The sequence below is a fragment of the Carassius gibelio genome, chromosome B6 (assembly GCF_023724105.1).
Source record: "Carassius gibelio isolate Cgi1373 ecotype wild population from Czech Republic chromosome B6, carGib1.2-hapl.c, whole genome shotgun sequence".
NCBI lineage: Eukaryota > Metazoa > Chordata > Actinopteri > Cypriniformes > Cyprinidae > Carassius > Carassius gibelio.
In genome coordinates, this window is record NC_068401.1 from 5,504,998 (window position 1) to 5,529,597 (window position 24,600).

General features: G+C 38.2%; 1 protein-coding gene across 2 annotated transcripts in view; it reads right to left on the reverse strand.

Moving 5' to 3' along the window:
• The window catches only part of LOC127959980 (membrane-associated guanylate kinase, WW and PDZ domain-containing protein 3), a 111,430-nt gene that overhangs the window by 31,600 nt on the left and 55,230 nt on the right, over positions 1 to 24,600 (reverse strand). For both annotated transcript variants that reach the window (XM_052559491.1, XM_052559490.1), the window contains exon 2: positions 3,118 to 3,234. In XM_052559491.1, the coding sequence (XP_052415451.1) occupies positions 3,118 to 3,234 (117 nt within the window). The remainder of the gene's footprint in view (positions 1 to 3,117; positions 3,235 to 24,600) is intronic.

Genomic DNA, 24,600 nt, shown 5'->3' on the forward strand with positions numbered 1-24,600 from the left:
AAGTCCGCAGATCCCCCGAGCAAGCACCTGCTCTGCCTGCATTCTGGTGGAGAAGGGATATGAATGGCACCTTAGGCTGCTCTTTATTCCTCTACGTCAGAGGAGCTTTTAAGAGCTTTTGTTCATAGCTCCATAAAGCAGCTCTGTGACCGCAAATACCGGAGGCTCTCTCTTCCTCCAACTCTTCTTCCTATACCCTGCCGTTTCAGACTCTTCTCATAACTTACTGACAATGGTGAAGAGAGAAAAGGAGAGGGAGGAACTAGGCCAAGAACAGAGCGACCTAAGGACAAGAGAAGAGGATGCTTAAATTGGCATCCAGTGGAATTCTTTGTCGTTTTATTATAAAACGGATTGTCTCAAGCCTGCTAATTTTCCATAAACATCAAAGACTAATTCTTCATTCTTTGGGGGGGGAATTATTCATAATTAATTCTTCTTTTAAACTTCAATAATTTCAGAAATAAAACTAAAATGTGTGTATCAGAAAGTTTATTTTTAGACTGTTCGACAGCTGGAAAATAAAAGCTGATGTCTTTAATATTTATTGCCAGCGATAAAATGCACAGCTAAACAGTTTCTGTTGGCTGTAAATGGGTCACTTTCTTGCAAGTCCACTTTATAATATCAAACTTTCTTTTATATAACCTTGTCTTTTACCTTTACAAATGACAGGTGTTTATGTTTTTTATATTTTTGCTGTGCCTTTAAGTAGTCTACGTAAATGTCCTCTGCACACGTGACGCCAGTAACAGCGCTTTGCTGTGCTTTTATTTGAGAGCTGCATGTTTGCTGTCAAGTCTAATATGGTTTGCACCGCCTCAGGCTGCCTTCAATAACAGCCTCTTTGCAATAGTATTTGATTTTGACAGGTTCACAAAACAATTGGCGCTGGAATGCGCCGTGCACACTGGTGATGTGCGTGATGATCATGGATTGTTAAAAATAAACTTCAGCTGCTCATTTCTGATGCTGAAATCCTTCAGAAGGATATTCAGAGTGACAGGAGCTACAAAGAGCAAGAAGGAGCTTGAGGTATGGCGGACTTCTATTGTTCTGCAAAAAACATTGCAGAATATTAATTCAGGAAAACAATTACTATACATTCCACAGCATAAGCTATATCTCATTATATACAGTGTTTTCTAGCAGTATACTACTATTCAAATGTTTGCAGTCAGTAAGAATTTAGTAAAAAGACATTAAATTGATCAAAGAAACAGTAAATATGTATAATGTAAGATTTATATTTTAATAAACACTGTTCTTTTAAAGTTTCTACTCATTAAAGAATTTTGAAAAAAAAAAAATTATCAAGGTTTTCACAAAAATATGAAGCAGCACTACTGTTTTAAACATTGATAATAATGAGAAACATTTCTTATGTAATGATGCTAAAAACTCTTACCATCACATCTCAAACTTTACCATCACAGGAATGTCATTATCTTTCAAAATATATTTAAATAAAGAAAAGTTACAATGTAATAATATTTCACATTGTTTTGTTGTACTTTAGGCAGTGTATATCAATCAATTATCAAATGTTTCATTTTTCAGTTTTATTTTTTTTAACCAGATAAGCTAATTTTTTTAAGGCTTATTTTAGGTACATTTTGGTTTTGTCACAACTTGCATTAAAATTAATTTGTATATCAATAACAAATTAATTGTTCATGTTTGGTGAAGAAAAAAGTTACGATGGCTTAGGAAGGTCTGTTTTTCCTTAAAAAAAAAAAGACTGAAATGATTTTCGGAAACAGGTAAACGGATTATGCTGCAGGTAGCATGAAAGAAAGACAGAGAATTTTCTTTCTTTTTTCCGGTGAAATACCACGTACTGAAGTGTCATAGTAAATTTGCCCCTCAAAGTGTTTCCTGACACATTTATCACTGTCACTTTTCGAGTTAGTCTAAATAGGGAATAACGAACTCGCTGAATGAGAAACTAATGAGCAGTGTGCTACTGCTCGGAGAAGAAACATACTCTCAGAAAGTCACTCCACAACTCTCGAGAGAAACAGCATCTCATGCGGCGCATCACAGAGGAGAGCTGGCGCTGTGCTGCTGAGGGCCAGACCAACACCAGAGACTTTGCCTGAGGAGAGGCTCTGTCTCCTTAACTACACTAACAGACACACCAATGTGAGAACTGGCCAAAGGATTCACTCTAAACACCAAGAGGAAAAGACTGAGCGGCAAGATGAGATAACCAGACTGCCAGAGATGAGACATACATACATATACATATATATATATATATATATATATATATATATATATATATATGTGTGTGTATATATATATATATACATATATATATATATATATATATACATATATATATATATATATATATGTGTATATATATATATATACATATATATATATATACATATATATATATATATATATATATGTGTGTGTGTGTGTATATATATATATATATATATGTGTGTGTGTGTGTGTATATATATATATATATATATATGCTTAAATGTTCTTACATTGAAAAAAAAATAGTAAAAAGTTAAATAAAATACAAAAAAAGTGAAATGAAAAAAGTAAATGCAATAAAATTAAAAATAAAATAAAATGACAAAAAGTCAAATAAAGTATAACAAAATAAGATATATTTATTTTGTATATTTGATGTGCATATGTATTTAATTATATTTGCTATTATGTATTTGACAGGCTCTTTCTTCCCTACTAAATGAATAGACACTCCAGTGTGAGAAATGACCAAAGAATGAGACAAAATGACACAAACAACATTTCATGATCAAATTTAAAACAAATAAAATAAAAATATTTTTATTATATGTATGAATTTGTATTTTATCTTATTTTTTTATTTTTACATATACATGTTTGTTCATGTTACACATTTTATTACTATTACTTACACTTCGTCAATATAATTTTATAAAAAGTATGAAAAAACTTGTTTAAAACAATATTGCACATAAAACATATGTAAGTTAATAAATAAATGATTTATGTTAATTTATAAATTAAAATGAATAAATACATTTAATTTAACAAATAAATATGAATATAAAATAAAAAAGAACTGACTGGCTGTGTGTGTGTGTGTGTGTGTGTGTCTCTTACATGGAATAGTGCGCAGGTACAGGTTGTCTCGAATCACTTGCTGCAGTTTGTGGTCGATTGATCCTTTTTGGAACTGCAGACTAAGATAATGCCTCAAATCAGCATTCAGCACTTTACCTGCAGAGAGAGAGAGAGAGAGAGAATATTAGAAAAAAACGTTCAAAGTTTATGGAAACAGAAGCAGGTAAGGGATACATTACTGCTCTGAGGTTGCTCTTTCATAAGATAATGAGACTTAATAGATTCTTAGCCCATTAAATGCATAAAACTTCTGCAAAAAAAATAAATAAATTAGACATTTGATGACATATAGTAAGAGTATAGAGCTATCCAATGAATATGAATTGTATAGCTCTGTTCATTTGATCAAAATGCTCTTAAAAAACAATCTTAAGATCTCTTGTGAAATCTTAGGAGACACAGAAGAAAAATTACAGGGGGAAAAAAATCTAAGCAGGCAGCATAAAACAAAACTTATGAAATATGTCAAATTATGGAATTAAAATAGAAGCAAAAGTTCAGTTTACTGTCTGACTAGGGAAAAAAATTCATTCGTGATCCTGCTTTCCTATGGGAATGTTCACTGTACGAAAATACCTTCTATTAGTGCCCAATTGTTTTTCATTTTCTAGAGTGACATCTTACTCTGCACACACACACACTCACACTCAGTGTGAGAGCCAGCTGCACAAAACAACACGGCGTAAGTCTCTTATAAGCTTTGCTAACTCAGAAGAGACTTCACAAACAAGCTGACACAGTGTCGAAAGCAACTGTGAAAAGTGAAACCTAATGAAAACCCTCCACACTGAACTTTCTAAAGCCTCACTTCCCCTCTTTCTGCCAAACTCCAAAGACGCAACTCTGGGAGAGTTCACAGAGAGTTGGGCAAAGTTGCTCTGCAGAAGAAGACGGAGGATGTTTGCTGATATAGACTGAGGGAGGATGATAAAATGAAGGGAAACAGAAAGAGTGAGAGGAGTCCAACAGCACAGCTCGAGGGAGGAAAACAAATGCTATTAAAGGGGTCATATAAGAGATCACATTTTCTTTGATCTTTGGTTTAAAAGGGAAAAGGAAAAAAAATGTTTATTAAAACATGATTTAAATTGAAAAACCAACTCATTATAAAATCATTATGTCAAAAACCCACATTAACAAAACGTATCCTTCCGAATGATCACAACATTAAAAAAGAAGTTCATTTTCATTTGTAAGTTTAATTTTAATTTTTTTGATTTATTCTTAATGTCCCTGATCATTTCGGTCTGGATTTACCATTCATATGACACATTTCAATGCAGATTAGTTTATTAATCTTTGACAATGTTCAGTCTTTAACAGATTTTTCTTTTGAGTTTGAAAAAAATATAACATTTACCAAAAAAAAAAAAAAAAAAAAAACAACTACAAATAATTATACAATTTTTACAAAAATAAAACAAATACAAAACACTTACAAAGCCATTAATACAAAATTAAATGATTAATGTACACTTGTTCATATGTGTTGATCCTGTGGCTCAATGGTAGAGCATTGCATTAGCAGTGCAAAACATTGTGGGTTCAATTCAGTGTTGGGGGTAACGAGTTACAAAGTAACGGATTACAGTAACTATATTACTTTTTTGGGTAACGAAATAAAGTAACGCATTACCCTAATAATATTGGTAACTACACTACTTTACTAGACTATAGGAACGTGCTTTCCTGTGTTACACAAGCCGTGTTTGCCTGTGTGTAAAGTTCTGAGCCGGATTTCCCGATAACGACTGATCTTAGCGCTTAAGAGCATTTTCTATGAGTAATTTTACGATCATTTGTTATAGTTTCACAATTGTTTCATGCTTAGAGGAGTCGCTGTCCGTTTGTCAAGTGCTGAAATGTCACTTTATAGAATGACTCGTAATTATTGACGTTAACCTAATGCTGCGTTCCAGACAGACAACTTGGATATAATAACTATAATACAATACTATATTATATTATAGTGTATAATATTATACTTTACATAATAATAATGTACTTTTTATACAGTAGAGAGAGAGAGAGAGAGAGAGAGAGAGAGCGAGAGAGACGTTATTTCCGGGTCTAATACATACGAAGCTGGTTTTCATGCACTTCAGCAAGTCATTGCATATTTACATGCATAGAAACAACTTAATTTATTCAATTATTTCTTAAAATAGCCTTATGAAATGCTTTTCCCCCTCCAGAACTGCACTGAGAGTCATGCTGCGTTCACTTCATGAGCATTGACTGTTTGATTTGAGTAAAACTAGCGTCACATCACATACACAGAACTGTAAAGGTATTCACGTTAACACGTCAAAATAAGAGTCCGGTTTAATTTAAAGGGGGGGGGGGGGGGTGAAATGCTATTTCATGCATACTGAGTTTTTTACACTGGTTACAGGTTAAAGAGTTGGATTCACATGCTAAACATGGACAAAGTTTCAAAAATTAAGTTGTACATTTGAAGGAGTATTTTTATTTCCAAAAATACTCCTTACGGTTTGTCACAAGTTTCTGAAAGTTTTTTTCGAGTATGGCTCTGTGTGACTTTAGATGGAGTGGAATTTCCTTACATGGGTCCTAAGGGCAATTCTGCCGGAAGAGCGCCCGCTCCCGTATAGCAGAGCACAGCAGAGACATTCACTGATCAGACTTACCAAAAAAAAAAAAAACAGCATTAAGGGACCAGTGGATGGAGTTTATTTTTACAGAGCAAGTAAACAGAGAGTAAAACTGTCACGGTAGGAAATCCAGTGTTTCCTCCGTGTCATGTTTTGTTATTGTTTTTGTACTTACGTTGTCTCCATGTGTTCGTTTAGTTGATTGTCATCACCTGGGTGTTGATTGTCTCGCTCCAGCTGATCGTCATCATACCTCTGCTACTTATACTCACCTCGCTCTCTCTCTGTTGTCAGATCCTCTCTTATGTCTCCACGTACTAGCTGGATTACCGTCTTCCGTGTTTGTGTGCTGGTTGGATTCGTGTTGTCGTCCGCGTGTCAGTGTTCCGGTTTGTTCCTGGTTCTAACCATTGACCACCTTCACCTGCACCGCTGACTTCACCATCCCGCTCTTCGCACGCCACCGTAGACCTTCCGTGCCATTGCCAACACTCTGGACACTCCTTATCAATAAACAACATCTGATTGCCTGCAATTGCTTCCTCCTCTTTTATCTGTCGTTACAGTAGGATCTGACCATCATGGAAGCAGCAGGCGATCGCTCCCCATCTCATCTCGAAGAATTTCTGCAATGAGCTGTGGGTCGTATGGATCGCCAAGACAAGGCGATAGATGAGATGGGTCGAGCCTTCCAAGCAATGGTGACGAAGGTGTCCGAGCTCGTTCTCCAGACGCAACAACAACAACAATCGTCACCCGCTGCGCCTCCCACGCCACCCACACCGCCGATCGTCTCCGGGGGGATTTCCCAGCCCGATCCACGCCTCCCCATCCCGGAGAGATATGCGGGTGAGCCAGAGTTCTGTCGATCTTTTCTGTCTCATTGTTCTCTGCACTTCGCCCTGCAGCCCCGCACGTTCTACACCGAGGAAATGAAGGTGGCATTCGTCTTATCTCTACTTACGGGAAGGGCTGCCCTCTGGGGGACGGCGGTGTGGGAGAACCAAGACAGCTGCTGTGCCTCGTTCCACGCACTTTCGGAAGAGATGAGACGGGTCTTCGACCGCTCCGCCGCCGGGAGGGAAGCGGCTTGGCTTCTCACGGACCTACGTCAGGGGGAAAGGTCCGTTTCTGATTATTCGATTGAGTTCCGCACCCTGGCGGCGGAGTGTAAGTGGAACGAGGAGGCGCAGTGGGATCACTTCCTGCATGGGTTGGCTGACCGCATCCAACAGGAGATCCGCGCCGTCGAACTCCCCACTTCTCTCAACAGTCTGATTGACCTAACCATCAGAGTGGAGAATCGACTCGATCAAGCCACCAGACGGAGGGGGAGAGCAGTTCTCGCGAACAGACCGGAGGCTCAGCATCAGCGCTCAGATGTTGCGGTCAGCCCACCGGGAGATCTTGAACCCATGCAGGTGGGGCGAGCTCGGCTCTCCCGGGAGGAGAGGATCAGGCGGAGATCCCTGGGACTATGTTTATACTGCGGCAGTCAAGAACATCACATCCAGCGTTGTCCGGTAAAAGACCAAGCCCGATAGTAAAACGGAGGCTACTATCGGGTGGGATCTCTGCCAGAAAGACCTCATCTACATCGACACTCCTTCCGGTGAGTCTACGGTGGTCCACCCACGCACTCGAGCATCACGCCTTGTTGGATTCTGGGGCAGAGGGTAATTTCATGGACTTCCAGTTCGCTAGTAAGCTTAACATTCCTCTCACCTCCCTCAAACACCCCATTGCACCCTTTGCTCTCAATGGACACAGACTACCAGTCATCACTCAGACCACCTTACCTGTTTCCCTCACCACATCTGGCAATCATACTGAGGAGATATCATTCTACATTACGGACTCACCTTCATCCCCCATCGTTCTCGGTCACACCTGGCTTCAGAAACACAACCCCAGCATCAATTGGCGCCTTGGATCTGTGGTTAGCTGGAGCGAGGAATGTCATTTGTCTTGTCTTTTGTCTGCTGGTGTTAATGTTTCTGAGTCTGTGTTTCAGGGGGAAGCAGTGGATTTGGCTAGCGTGCCCGCGGAGTACCACGACCTGAAGGAGGTGTTCAGTAAGTCTCGTGCTGATTCTCTTCCTCCTCATCGTCCCTATGACTGTGCGATAGAGTTATTGCCAGGTACTTCTCCGCCTAAGGGCAAGTTATATTCTTTGTCTGTTCCAGAGACGGCGGCCATGGAGAAATATATATCCAGTTCTCTAGCAACGGGGTTTATCCGCCCTTCCTCTTCTCCAGCGGGGGCGGGGTTCTTTTTTGTGGGAAAGAAGGACGGATCCTTGCGACCTTGCATTGACTACCGAGGGCTGAACAACATAACGGTAAAGAATACCTATCCTTTGCCGCTTATGTCTTCAGCTTTTGAGAGGTTGCAGGGAGCGTCCGTTTTCACTAAATTGGACTTACGTAATGCTTATCATTTGGTCCGCATCAGGGAGGGGGATGAGTGGAAGACTGCCTTTAACACCCCTAGAGGCCATTTTGAGTACTGCGTTATGCCGTTCGGGCTAACCAACTCGCCGGCAGTCTTTCAAGCACTCGTTAATGACGTGTTGCGAGACATGGTCGATCTGTTCATATATGTTTACCTGGATGACATATTGATCTTTTCTTCGTCTCTCCAGGAACACGTGCAACACGTACGACGAGTGCTTCTGCGGTTGCTAGAGAATGGATTGTTTGTCAAGGCGGAGAAATGCGTTTTTCATGCACAGTCTGTTTCTTTTCTAGGACACATCATTTCGACTGAGGGTGTTCGCATGGATCCTGAGAAGGTTAAGGCTGTGGTAAATTGGCCATCCCCAGAGTCTCGCAAGGCCCTGCAGAGATTTCTGGGGTTCGCCAATTTTTACCGGCGTTTCATTCGCAATTTCAGCCAACTAGCCGCTCCTCTGACCGCCTTGACCTCCCCCAGTTTGACGTTCAGGTGGTCAGACGCAGCTGAGGCTGCGTTTGCCAAACTGAAAGGCTGCTTTGTTTCAGCTCCCATTCTCGTCACCCCTGATCGCTCACGTCAATTCATAGTGGAGGTCGACGCGTCAGAGGTGGGGGTAGGAGCAGTGTTATCCCAACGCGCATCCTCAGACGGAAAGGTGCATCCGTGCGCGTATTATTCTCACCGTTTATCTCCTGCAGAAGTTAATTATGACATTGGCAATCGAGAGTTGTTGGCAGTCAAACTTGCACTGGAAGAATGGCGTCACTGGCTTGAAGGGTCGGGTGTACCTTTCATTGTATGGACGGACCATAAGAATCTCGAATACATTAGAACCGCCAAAAGACTTAACTCCAGGCAGGCTCGGTGGGCATTGTTTTTCGGTCGTTTCGATTTTACACTTTCTTACCGGCCGGGTTCCAAAAACATCAAACCCGATGCTTTATCCCGTCTTTTTGAGCGTTCCGATCGTACTGCTACTCCCGAGCCCATTTTACCGGGGACCATCATTATCTCCGCGCTCAGATGGGAGGTCGAATCGAAGGTGTTGACCGCCTTAGAAGGGGTAACGCCCCCGGCTCGTTGCCCACCGAACCGATTGTTTGTACCGGAGAGGTTACGGTCAGACGTTCTCCAGTGGGGTCATTGTTCCAGTGTTGCTTGTCACCCAGGGGTTAGTAGAACTAGATTTCTGGTCAAGCAACGATTTTGGTGGCCTGGTATGGCTCGTGACGTCCACGATTTCGTCTTGGCTTGTTCAGTTTGCGCTATTGGTAAGACTTCCAATCGACCTCCAGATGGGTTACTCTTACCGCTGTCTGTCCCTTCAAGACCCTGGTCCCACATTTCGCTAGATTTTATCACCGCCCTCCCGCCCTCTAAAGGCAATACGGTGATTTTAACCGTAGTGGACCGGTTCTCGAAGGCGACTCATTTTATTCCCTTGCCCAAATTACCTTCAGCCAAGGAAACAGCGGTAGCTGTCATTGACCACGTCTTCCGTATACATGGCCTTCCGACAGACGTGGTTTCTGACAGGGGTCCCCAATTTGTGTCCAAATTTTGGCGAGAGTTTTGTAAATTGTTAGGAGCGACTGTTAGTCTTTCTTCCGGGTTCCATCCCCAGAGCAATGGTCAAACCGAACGAGCCAATCAGGATGTCGAGAGGGTTTTGCGATGTTTGGTTTCCAATAATCCTTCGTCCTGGTGTCAGCAACTCTCAGTTGTGGAGTACGCACACAATTCTTTGCCAGTGTCATCTACGGGCATGTCTCCATTTAAGTGTAGTTTAGGGTACCAACCACCTAATTTTGTTAGTACGGAATCCGAGGTTTCGGTCCCCTCCGCACACGCATTAGTCCAGAGGTGTCACCGCACCTGGACCAGAGCTCGCAGAGCTCTGCTCCAGGCTAGGTCGCGCACCAAGGCTAAGGCCGATCGCCACCGGTCGAAGCCTCCCCGTTACGTCGTCGGTCAAAGAGTGTGGCTTTCTACCCAGAACATTCCTATGCGGTCCGTTTCTAACAAACTTGCTCCCAAATTTATTGGCCCGTTTTCTATTACCAAGATTATTAATCCGGTTACCGTGCGTCTTAGCCTTCCTCCGGCGTACAGGAGGATTCATCCCGTGTTCCACGTCTCCAAAATTAAATCGGTGATTTCTTCCCGTCTTAATCCGCCTGCTCCGGTTCCCCCCCCGCCTCGTCTCGTTAATGGGGAAACCACCTATTTGGTTAATCGTATTCTGGACTCTAGACGGAGGGGACGCGGTTTTCAGTACTTGGTGGATTGGGAAGGTTACGGTCCGGAGGAGAGGAGTTGGGTTCCTGCTCGGGACATATTGGATCACCACCTTATAGATGATTACAATCTACAGGTAAAGCAGGCTGGGAACGTCAGGTGACGTCCTAGGGGAGAGGGTACTGTCACGGTAGGAAATCCAGTGTTTCCTCCGTGTCATGTTTTGTTATTGTTTTTGTACTTACGTTGTCTCCATGTGTTCGTTTAGTTGATTGTCATCACCTGGGTGTTGATTGTCTCGCTCCAGCTGATCGTCATCATACCTCTGCTACTTATACTCACCTCGCTCTCTCTCTGTTGTCAGATCCTCTCTTATGTCTCCACGTACTAGCTGGATTACCGTCTTCCGTGTTTGTGTGCTGGTTGGATTCGTGTTGTCGTCCGCGTGTCAGTGTTCCGGTTTGTTCCTGGTTCTAACCATTGACCACCTTCACCTGCACCGCTGACTTCACCATCCCGCTCTTCGCACGCCACCGTAGACCTTCCGTGCCATTGCCAACACTCTGGACACTCCTTATCAATAAACAACATCTGATTGCCTGCAATTGCTTCCTCCTCTTTTATCTGTCGTTACAAAAACTGCTTCAAATATCTCTGTGTTGTTAACTTAGCTATCGGCGCGTAAGCACATCAAGTAAACAACATGAGATGTTGTCATCAAACTGCACTTTCCACAAGTACAGCTTAAAAAAAAAAAAAAAAAAAAAAGACGACATAAAGTGGAACTTAGTCATTTTCCAAAACCGCTAAGCAAATATATACAGTTTCAGTACATACCAAATAGAGATGTCATTGCTGATGCTGCTCTTGTTAAATTTCACCCTCTGGATCTGATTCTGGATCATAAATAAACGGCTGAATCTGACTGTTAGCCATGGTTTGTTTTGGATGATGGTTTTTTCCTCACGGTAATGTCACAGCTTCCAAACGCTCTCAACGCAAAAGCCTACTGGCGCTCGTGATTCTTTAGCTCCGCCCACACGTCACACCTCCAGGCGCTCATGTTTTTCAGGGAAAAATCGGTAAAGACTATCTTTCTCTTATGAATATAATAAAACTAAAGACTTTTTGGAGTAGTATGCAGTACTACTCTATAGGTACTCAAGATTAACAGGATATTGAGTGAAAACGAGCATTTCACCCCCCCTTTAAAGACAAGTATTTGATTTAATACAATACAATACAATTAAATGTAACCATTAAAAAGGAGTTGAGAAAAAAATTAAAACAGAAAACAGAACTTGGAAAAAAATAAATCAGAATTTGGGAAAAAATAAAACGGATTTCATAGGGCCCTAAAAAAGTAAAGTAGAGTAATAAGTAGTGAAGTTACTTTTCAATTGCAGTAACTAGTAAAGTAATCTCACTACAATTTACAGAAGTAACTAGTAACTAGTGACTAATACATTTTTTTGAGTAACTACCCCAACACTGGTTCAGTTCCCAGAGAACACACATACTGGTAAAAAAAAAAAAAAACATAAATAAAGAATAATGTATAGCCTGAATTTATTGTAAGTCGCTTTGGATAAAAGCATCTTATAAATGTAAATTCTAAAATAAATTAAATTAAATGCTCATTACAACTGCTTGAAGTAGGGGTGCTCCGATCACGATCGGCCGATCGTTAATGCGCATTTCGTCAGTAAAGCCGGTTTTCTAATCAGCGGTTAATTCCATCAGGTGCGTGATTTCACATAGAGCAGCTGTTACTACACAGAGCCGTTGTTAACTGAGAAGATGGGCCAATAAACCCTGAAAATTAACGTGATTTGCGCATCTTCTCTATTAACAACGGCTCTGTGTAGTAACAGCTGCTCTATGTGAAATCACGCACCTGAGGGAATTAACCGCTGATTAGAAAACCGGCTTTACTGAGGAGATACGCATAACGATCGGCCGATCGTGATCGGAGCACCTCTAGCTTGAAATAATGATTTTTAAAATTAAGTCTTTCCATCACTATAGCAGATAAACAATTGCACCTGACAGCAAACAGTCCAGCCAAACAATGTTACTTATTTCATATTTAAAGAAAATGCTTAGTCTTTTTCACTGACTTTTTTGGACTGGGGAAAAAAGTTTTGAAAGTTACAATATGTTTTCATTGTTCATTAAGCTCTTTCATCTTAGAAGTTCAAAGAAAAATAGATTTTTCATGATATTACTCATTAAAGGAACAACAGAATAAAACGGACTATGATTTTTTTTTATTAAATAATAAAAATGTATAAAAAGACGCCTTTAAGAAGAAAGTGTGAACTTTTGCAGACAGATGCCTCAAACCACTAAAGCCCTCGCCCATAATCTCCCGTCTTCACCCCTGTGCCATGCTGCCAGTCCTCATAAAGCATCATAATCTCCTCATAAACACAGCGTGACCTGTTATGTTTCATAACCTTTGGGCGGACAGGCAGGTGTCCCCGTCAAAAGCCTTGAACTAAGCAGGATTTACAAACCACGAAAAGCTGAAATATCACATCATTCTGATTTATTTTGACAGGGATAAAACAGGAATTATCAAAGTGTTGACATGAGAAGCAAATATCAGCAGCGTTTTAATGGCTTGATGACTTAACCTGACTGGGGGATGAATGCTGTTTTTACGCATGGACGTAGCAATGCTTCAGCCTACAAAGCTATAGATACTGCTGCTTCAAGGAAGGATGAGAACACTATACTGTCCCTTAATTAAATTTGATTATGGACATTTTACCTGAGATAATGGCTCAGTTTAAAGACAAAACAAAACAAAACACATATTCATGTTCTGATTCATGTTTACAATGTTAGGTACATGTTACACTTAAACACACACACACACACACACACGCACTCTTACCAAATTTGTTGTACAAATTACTTACCAAAATAAAACAAATTACAAAAGCTTATAGAAAAAATTTTAATAAAATAAGCTTAATGAAGCACACTTATTCATATGTGTTATTTCTTGTTTACAAAAAATGGTACATATAAGATAAATAAAATTACAATTAAAATGATAAAAAATAAAATCATAAAATACAGTTACTGAAGTTCAATGTAAGATAATTGGCGTAAATGTCTTGCCGGAAATGACTCGTACCTCTTCTGTTTTTAAGTCTATTTACATTAGCATCCAAATTCGCTCCCTCATCTGCACTCATTTCTTCCCCATATGGTGCACCATGTGGCATAGACTAAACAGGGAATAGTGAATGAGTGAACGAGTGAGAGACTTTGACACAGCACATGTGGTCAAGGACAGCAACGTGGAGCAACACTGCAGAGGGGTGTGATGAGTCTCACTAAAGCCCCTTTCACACTGCCATTCCGCCAAATACACGAGTAAAGTGTTCCGGCAATTTTTCCAGGATCGTTAGATTTTGCACTTTCACCCTGCCAGTGATTACCCGGAATATGTGCGTGCTTTCATACACAACCCGTAAAGATCCCGTAACGACACATGACATCTGGGCGTGACTTTTAATGTACAAGTAGAAAACGCTAGGCACGATATACTTTCACTGAAGCAAGCGAACGGTTTCGGTGTCAGCGCGGAAAGTGAGGAACTAACGGATCTCTGCTTCATTACAGTTTGCACATAATTTTGTGCAAATAATTAAAATAATTTTGACGCGCGATAATGCACGTCATCACTTCGACACGACATTAGATCTGGCTTTTGTTCACACAGCAATCGTCCCGGGTCGAACAATGTTACTAGGTCCCCGACCCGGGTTCAATGCCGGAATCAAACCCGGGACGTGGTTGCTTTCACACAGTAGGCGACCCGGCAATGTTCCTGGTCCGACTTGCAGTGTGAAAGGGTCTCAAGTGAAAAATGACCCTTTATTAACGCTGCTATAGGCCCACTGTCCAAGCAACTTCCACCACTTCATTTATCTCACTTTATATATAATGAGAATACTACTTTGTTTTCTTTTAATTCTATTTTAATGAAAAATAAAAGCCACTTCATCTCTATTGAACATGGTTCTCAATGGACATCACTCAGAGAAGACAGCATATTTAATTTGATGTGAATGAAAATGAGACTGTGTGAGAAAAAAGCTCTGTTTAACACATTCTTCTGTTTTAGGTCATATCTTATTTTCACAACCCATTATTTTCCTGAGAATTTTTCATAAAGACGTATTTTCGATGTTTTATCGATTGAACAATCAATAAGAGGTACAAATGGCGCAACCTATTGTACAGACTATACGTCATATCTCAGCCTAGTTTTCTTTTGCATTGGGTAAAATATAGTGTCTACTCTGCATTTAAACTCAAGATCAAATGCACAGGACCCATATTTTTACATACCCACGACAAAAAATAAAATAAATAATAAAAATCAAACACAAAAATACAACAAATAACAATCTTACAAATTAGTAATACTAATAATAATTATTATTATTTTAATTATTATTATTACTACTACTCTTAGTACTACTATTATTATGAATAAAATTAACAATTAAAAATTAAATAAATTACTAAATTATTAAAAATTAATTAAGATGTGTGTATTCAACCATTTTTTATTTAAATATGATCTGCTTTAAAAAAATACTAAAGAATTAAAAAACGTAATTAAATTAGGAACATGCAATAACTCAGAGATCTGAGACTTTGGCCAGCGCTGTAGGTATTTATGGTGTTTATTCATATGGAATCTGTATATTAAACACCTAATAGGCTGTAATTTGTGGACCTCAAGAAGGGGACTTCTACTATCTTTTTTTGGCCTCAACAGGACAAAGGTCTAGACTCTTTTTATCATTTTCAGCTTAACTTCTCAGATTCTGAGTTCTGAGGCAGAGCCTTCTGAGGTTATAAGACAGATGCTCTGTATCACTCTCTCTCTCCCTTTGCCTTACCCACCTTCTTCTTCCGTCAATAAAATGAGGTAATAATATAATAATCCTGTCAAGGGAAGACAGACAATTTGTTAGGGGGAAGACCAGAGGTTTTAGAGAACGTTATCACTGTGCCACTCTCTTTATTTCCCATTTTTACCTGTAAATATCTTTGGTCATTCCTCATCTGCCTTGCTTTCATTTTTTAATTACCCCTTTTAACGTTGACATTTTTTCTTTAGTTTTCTCCCTTTTCTTATGTCTGTCCTTCTCCATTTCCTTTCCTACGTGTCAGAAATGGCAGAGCAGCTTTATAATCCTCCCCAGATTCCCTCCTGTCACAGTGCTCACAAACCATAGCATACAAAAGAAATAAAAAATCAAACAAACACATAACAAAAAGAAGACACAGTGGATTTATCATTTTTGAATGAAAAAGAGGAAGTCTGCATTTACTTTTTCTTAGGATCACTCTTATAAATATTTACCATAATTTGCATAATTTCCATTAAAATACAAATGTTGTTAATAACAGATGAAGTACTGTAAATGCATTTTTGGTGTTCTTGCTCTGGTGGTAATAAACCTCAGTAGGGGGCAATAGAGTTACCTTCAATTTAACTTTGGGTATGATTCTCTTTAAACATTATTTAGGATTTTCTAATATTCAATACATCATATCTTAAATTTCATTATTAAATGCATTCTGAAACTTTGAAAAAGTCGAGCATGAAAATTGAGCATGCAAAGCTAAATTAAATATATATATATATAATAAAATTCTATAAAAAAAAAAATTTCACAGTAAATAAAACAAAGATTTCATAGTACTATTTGCAATTGTTCTACTTAAAATTTTTACAGTTAATGTGTAACTACCATTTATTTATTATTTATTTATTTGTACAATTAATTGTATAATAAATTGTAAAAAAAAAAAAAAAAAAAAGCAATTTCTCATTTCCACAACAACATTTCCACAACAAATTTTTTAGTGTAAAATAATAATTATTATTATGTTATAGCCAATTATAGGTCTATAATTTTTCATTAAAATGTAATTTCGGCAACACGTTTTTATAATGCCAAAGTAAAAATTACTTTTTTGAGATCTGCAAAAGGCACTATATTTAATGAGCATCATACACTCGAACACCCAATATTTGCAAACCAATCTGGTTCCAATATATTTGTAATATCTACATAAAACATTTTATAATTTTTACATTTCTCAAATGATTCATCTTGATTAATCGCATTCAACATAAAATGTTTTGTTTACATAATAACTGTGTGTATACTGTACTGCCTATATTTATTATGTAGGCCTATATATAAATACACACAAATACAGTATATATTTAGAAAATATTTCCACATATATACATATATATTTATATTCATACAATTTATATTATTTGACAGCACTAAAATATTTACAAAATAAACAAAAAGAGAAAGACTCGTATATACAGCATAAAATAAATAAATAAATAAATAAATAAAAGCCATGAAAAACACACACACTGTGATTGGCCTCTTCAAAAAGAGATCTCTTATTAAATAATTAAAACAAAAAAATTGTAGCTGAAACACTGGTTACCATGGTAATTTTTTTTTTTTTTATAAAGGCCATCTTACAGCCTTTTTGCCCCCTCATACAGTGCATTTATCTAATTGGTTGAACTTCTATATACTGTACAGTTCAGGAGCAGATGGCTCTTTTGCCTGATTTGGCTCGTTTGCCACCGACGGCTCAAATAAGGGTTCTTTTCTCAGCTGTGCTCCGATTCCCCATTGATTCTCAACAGCACTGCTGAGGAGGCCTGTTACACATGCATATATTAGACGTCACTGATTATGTGACTCAAATTAGCTGTTTTTAGCTCCAGCAAATGTCTCCTGAAGCTCTCGAAGGTAACGGCACTTCCTAAGCTGAAACTGTGGCTCACAATCATTGCGGGAAATGAGAAGAGTCGAGAAGCAGCTGGCTGCAGAACCGATTGAAAACAAGAGGTTAAGGACAGCGGCAATCCAGCTGAATCTCCATTTCTGATCGCTTCCCCGACCTCTCCGAGACCGTGTCCCCGGATAAAGCCTGAAAACAGATTTGAGGCGAGACAACGATCACTAAGACAGCCGCGTGAACACAAAGCACGGTTGTAGTTGAAGGCAGTGTGGAGAGCCATTACTTGTATTTCTTCATGAGAATGTGAAAGCTCAGTCTGTCACAACACAGAGGCGAGGGAGTTATGTTTTCTGCCTAATGGCACTATGACCTAAAAGTTGTTACTGGTAAAGAGAACAAAGCTAATCAGAATAGAATAACAGAGTCAGACAATGAGCAAACGAGCAGAAGAGAAAATAATTCAAAGCTGACAGAACATAAAACTCAGATCCTCCTCTTTTATCTCCGTCTTTCAAGTTGTGAAGTTGTTTTCCACTAAAACAACTACTGAACCAAAAAGGAATGAGTGAGCATATAGTTATTTTCTTTTTCTATTATTAAATACAGTCATTTATTAAACAGTTATGTTTGTTAGAATATTGCTGATGCTATTTATAATCAAAAATGAATCCAAATCTATATATTGCACCAATTTTACCACTTTTTTTAGGCAGGATATGAAACCTCTTGTTATTTTAATATATGAGGATAAGGAGAGCTGTCTGTGAGAGAATGCACAGAGGAAGAAGGGGTGTTAGAAAGGAAAAGGATGCCAAGCGTTTGATCCTCTGAAGCTAAATAGGGAGGCATGTGGCAAGCCTATTGCTGACAATGAGAGAGATGGAGCTGTTGCATTGGTGACAATAGTAGCTGTCTACATGAGGACAGATTTACTGTATAACCGAGACCTTCAAGAACCTACAAGAAAGGAATTCTAACAGAAATATCACAGGACTTTGGAAAAGCATGACTGAGGCGTCTATCAGCCTGTCAGACCATAAGGGTGACTGGAAGACCCATGGTTATATTCGTCCAGCAAATGAATAGACAATCAGTGAATGATTTATCTAGATGTCCCAAGATGTTTTAATCCTTTGAAGTGCAGTGTCGGAATGTCTGTTTTTGTTTTGGTCTGTGTGATTTCGCCCACAGCCAATTTACCCAATAGAATTTCAACACTCTGGGTTGCCAGTTAATGGAAAATATTGCATATTACAACGAACGAACTGAAGGCTTTATGACCAGAGGCATATTAAAACATGGATAAATCAACTCATCCTCTTACAACGTAATGGCTTGTCACCTTACACTGTCAACTGTGATCATTCCTGTTGTGTGTGTCCTCAATCTGGCAACCCGTGAGAGCGTCAAGTCTGAGAAGGACAGGACAGAAACAACACTCTCCAATATTTTGAATTTGGACTGCAGTGCCCATTTTAACCACTATCTCTTAATATTACTTATTGCACCTTAACTAGAATGAAATGCATTTGTATAAAACAATATAAAAAATATAATTTATAAAGTAAATAATGACTAGATGGATGCTACAGAGCTGTCCCATTTCCATTTCCATGCTCACAGAAATGTATCTGAAAGTGAAGCCTCTAGTCAAGAGAGTGTAGTACTTCACTGGGAATACAGCAATTAAACATGAAGCCTTGAAAGAAGAAGCTGGAAGCACACGGACTTGTGCCTTCCCCACAAGCATATATCATCATTTAACAACCTTGGACCTCACATTAGGCTCGTCTTGAAAGGTTTATACATTATCTAAAAAAATCAATTTCTCTATGGAGAAAATGAATGGGATTTTGTACTTCTTGTTACCTACCGATGCGCTTCTATAGAGTGTGCTAATTTGTAAGAATGTTGCTGCAATTGTGTGCAATTTTTCACCATTGATATTGATTCCCCGTCCCACTCTCTCTCACTTTGTTCCTCCATGCTTATAAATTCTCAAAGCAGTGAGCAGCAACCAAAGAGTGCAAAGAGCTTTGAAGCTGGGAAAGTGTGAGGCAAGGTGAGACGGCTTATAGTGGAGAGGTGTGCAGATTCTGAACCAATCCTGTTAGCGGTCACAGACAAAGTCAAAGTTGGGGATTTTATATCTCCTGAATGAAGGAAAAAAAAGAAACAAAATATAATGTTCCAGCAATATTTGCAGACAGTGAAAGTGTCTGTGATGAGGTAGTTACTGGTGTGCATGCAGACGTCAGCATGTGCCATATTGTGCAGTGCAGCGATAGATAGTGGCTATAAAATACACAATACTGGTTTAAAGTAGTTCACAACACACAGTGCAGAATGAAGAAAGTCCAGTAAAACTATATAGACAATCCAATAAAATACAAAACAGAGAATGCAGTAAAAACACTTGCTGTGAAGACCAAAGGTCCATTAAAGTAAATAAGTGTTTTAATTAATCAAAATTATATATAAACATTATTAATAAATATTATATTTGAAATGTAATTTTGTATCTGTGAGCGAGTGAGTGAGTGAGGGAATTAATGACCATCAATAATCTAACAAGCCCAGAAGTTCCAGAACAAACCAGCAGTTATTTATACATTTCATTATTATTATTATATTTAAAAGTAAACATTTAAAATGTATCTTTTAATCTTAAAAAATTAAATACAATAACAAAAATATTAATTATTATCACTCCTATGGTGAGTATTTAACGAGTAATAAAAATAAAATATTGTTTTTATATGTATTTCTAGGACTTTGCATTTATTTCAATAACCTGCTACATGTCTGACAAATTCAAAAACAGAACAAAGCTCAAACTGACTGTTCTTCCGAAAAAAAAGGAAAAAAGAACCTGCTGTATACATAGAAACATCTCACAAGAAATCCATTCAAAAGACAGTTAATCAGAACCCATGCTTTTCTGTTCCTCAGTGCATGGGTGATTATAGATAATGCATGAGAGAAGAAAGAAACGTACAAAGAGCGAGAGAAAAGGAGAGTGCACTTTCTTTCTTTCACTAAACTGCCCTCATCAGTGATCTTTGTGAGCATGCATATGTTTTCTAATTGGCGTGTTATTAATAATGAGCCCCTGTTCAGAAAGTCTCTCTCTCAGCAGGTATAAGAGAGAGCCTGGGTGAGTGTGCTAGTTGTGTATGCTCAAAACTCCCCGACGCTCAGCATAAGACTACAAGCTGGTGATAAATTATAAAGTCAGTCAAAACCGCACACCTGAGGACTTCAGTGTCACTGACAAAATCATTTACAGCAGCCCTGTCAACTTGAAGATGACATTTTCAAATCTATGGCCTGAATTTTCCCTTTTTTTAGGTTGTGCTGACAAATCTTGCAAATCTGTCTGTCTAACATGTACATTTATTAGGGATGAAACGATATTGTGAATATAGTGGTATCGCATACTGTCTCGATATCAGTGGTCACATGATGGTATAAAACGATAGGTAAAAAGTGTAGATTTTTTAAATATATTTAAACTTATAACATAAAATGTCTTTAAAGTTGTGTTTTGGGCCATAATGTTTTGGCTCAGTATCTGTCAGACGAACTAAGACCGAAAACACAATATGGCATAATCCCTTCATCAAGTCTGCACTTCACTTTGAAACGCGCAATTCATTCAGACGATCAGCTCGTGATCGACTTTTCTGTGGCTCAGAATGATGAAGTGAACTTGTTTATGTCATGTGCCGTGAGTTTAGCGCGCATTTGGGAATGCTATGAAAACCAGTTATGCTTTATTTACACATTCACATAATTTCCAACATTTTAATTGGCAGATGATTAAAGCATTACAGTAGATTTGTAGTGAGACGTGTTTTTGTAAGCCTGTTTTCTCGGAAGCTGGAGCATTCAATCAAAATAAAAGCTCTACTGGCGTTTCCTTCGAAATAAAAGCTGTCTAAAAAGTGTGGTATGAATTGCTGGCAGCTAGAGGTTTAAATGGGTAACGTTACTGCAGTCAAAATAAATATCCCTTTCAAGTGTAGAAATTAGGAAAGATGTAATTTCCCTATTGTAGTATAAAGCAAAAATAATATAACTAGAAAATATTCATTTATTTTACAATGCAACTGTTTTACAATATATGACTATTACTTTCTTAGAAAAGTGACATACAGCCAAGTATGGAGACCCATACTCAGAATTTGTGCTCTGCATTTAACCCATCCAAAGTGCACACACACAGAGCAGAGAACACACACACACACACACACTGTGAACACACACCCGGAGCAGTGGGCAGCCATTTATGCTGCGGCGCCCAGGGAGCAATTGTGGGTTTGGTGCCTTGCTCAAAGTCGTGGTATTGCCAGCCCGAGATTTGAACCCACAACCCTAGGGTTAGGAGTCAAACTCTCTAACCACTAGGCCACGACTTCACTATAACAATAATACTGTATAAAATTAGTTTGGCTTCTAAAACACCAGTGTGAATGGAATGAGACAGTATACCACAACTTAGAAGAAAGCTAAATAGCCTTTAAATTTCAGTTACAAGTCAAATTTGACTTTTTTTAAATATCGGAATAAATATCATATCGTGGACTTCATTTTGAGATATTATCATATCGTGAGATTATGATATTGTTACATCCCTAAAATTCATATCAATTAAAAAACAAATCAATCAATAGAATTATTAAAGCCATTTTCAACTTTAAGACAAGGTTTTGCCAAGCCAAAATTCAAAGCTGCCTTGACAAACTATTCTTTTTACTAGTACACAAAATTCGGTTACATTTTACTGCATATTCTGAACTCAGTTGTGGGCTATTTTAAATGTAAAAACCAAACAAATTCTGGGTTCTGTTATTGCTTTAATCAGCAAAGTGCAGACTGTTGCTTACATGCTGTCTCTGTAAAAAGGCAAAAGTTAAAACTCATGTGTTACAGCAAAGCTTATTTGTCTTTTATTCTAACAAACAAGAAAATTCAATTTCAGCCTCCTATTGTGACATAAAAAGCATATTCATTATACTACAAAACAAATTGAGATGGAGGCGATCTGGATAGCCATCAGCTCCAACAAACCCATCTCTGGTAAAGGAGTATATGGAAGTTGGTGAAGGCAGAGTTTATAGTTTTGACACGTTACATAAGCAGCCTCCTCAAAAGGTGTGCGCTCGGCACAGCTGTCAAATCTGAGAGGCATTTGGGCGGAAGAGTTTGCTGAGTAAATATCTCACATCATGCGATGAATTTTAACAGCGTGTGGCTCAGACTACATGCTCTTGTGTCTTATCCAACTTATCCAACAGCTGCAATGAGAGATGCACGATTATTCCTCATTTAATTGACTTTTCACGCTACTAATCTGATTAAGCTCACTAATCTCGTATTAATCTATAATTATGCTGTATTTTTAGATGTTATCTGAGATTGTTTATGCTGTTGACAATCTTATCAAAATGTGACTGCTTTTCTAGTTTAGTCTTCTACAAATGCATCTCTGTTCCATCACTCAGTTCTGAACTCTGCAAGCAACACAAAATAGCTTTCAAACAGCTAAAACCTTATTTTAAATTGAGTTTGATGTCATAAATGTTAATAAAAATGTAATACTCTAACGCACAGATGTTGAATAACAGTCCATTTAATTGGCAGTTTTTGTCATTTTTGTCAAAATACGTTAATCTCTACTGAAGAGCATGTATTCTGATTATTCATTTTGTGCCTATGTCATCTTAAAAAGCTGTCTAGGTAGGCAGCTTGCTAGGTTTGAAAAAGAGCTCATATCATAACTTTATCCATTAAACTTTACAAAAATATCCCTATAGGCAAGTGGCTCCTCAGACAAAATAATTCAGTAAGTTATGAAACTCAGCTACATTCCTGAAAAAGTTTCTGGTTTATGAAGTTAAGTTTGGTTTTTAAAGCTCCAGCTGAGGACATCACAATGAAGGATGATCTTGTTTCACAACAGAGACTCTTGGGAGAGAGAGAGAGCAGCATGAGGGACAAAACAGCTCTATCTTCCAAAGGTTGAGCTCCTGTCTCTATTAGTAAAGCCTCATTGACTATGACCAATAAACATTTACATCAACAAAAATACCATGTCATCTGCAAGAGGCTCTGACAAAATCGGCAACTGAGAACGACTTAAATATCCATCCATAACAAAACATAAACTCATTAAAAACTTAAAGAAACGATTACTTTCAAGTATATGAGAGAATAGTTTACCCAATAAGAATAAAATCTGTCATCATTTACTCACCCTGGTGTTGTTTACTCACAGTTCCTGAATACCACTTCCTAGCAGGGTTTTGGCAGGATGTCCCCCTTCCATTTAACCATTATTAACTATATATTGTTGTATTATAAATAAATATGATATGTACTGTATTGCTACCTTAAATATATACTATATAGCCTACACAAAACAAGTGTACGTGAAAAAGATGATTCTATTAAATTGAAACTGAAAGTGATTTTAGAGCAGTGATGTATAGGCTAATCACAATTTAGAAGTGAAACACATCTGAGGTACTTTTTTTAAAAAAAAAGTTCTTGTGTGTCACAGGTCATTGAGGAATGAGAACAGCAAATAAAGATACATCATTCAAAACAGACTTTACTGAGACTTCAGACTTGGTACAGCACATTCTCATAAGCTAACAACCGACGAAGGATGGAACAGAATCAGAACTAGAAGTACACACATGGTAAATGAGAGAACTAAGCAGGAACAGCTGGACAAGGATTAACTAATCAGAAACCATGGTAAATAATGAGAGCTGATAACAGTCGTGACAGGACCTAAACTGGACATAATCGTAAAAGTGTGCTTGCTTTTTGAATTTGAATACAAACTTCTTTGCTTTTTTTATTATTATTTACTGTACGCGCAGATTCCAAGTGTTGCAACAGAGCTCATGCTTTTTTAAACTCTTCATAAAACGGTGAACGATCTGTCCAGAAATGATGTTAAGTATATATTTAGAATACAGTACATTGCAATCACTCCAAAATAAATGGCGACACCTTACACACCTGCAATAGGAGCTGTAGACTTTAGCTATTTAGCCTTTTGCTTCAGCACCTGAATGAATGGATGTGTTCGTTACGGCAAATATTTAGAATATTCATCTAAAGAAAACCATTTTCATGAGCCCTAACGGTGCTATGTTAGAATTGCAGAGCTGCTACCAAAATGGATCTGCATAATGCATTTTTATTTTCATTGAGGAAACAAAAGCAAAAATACAAATATGGAGTTTGACAGCAGCAACACTTCGTCCTAAAGGTTTCGCTGACTCTTACTGCACTCTCTGGACACTATAGTGCCAAG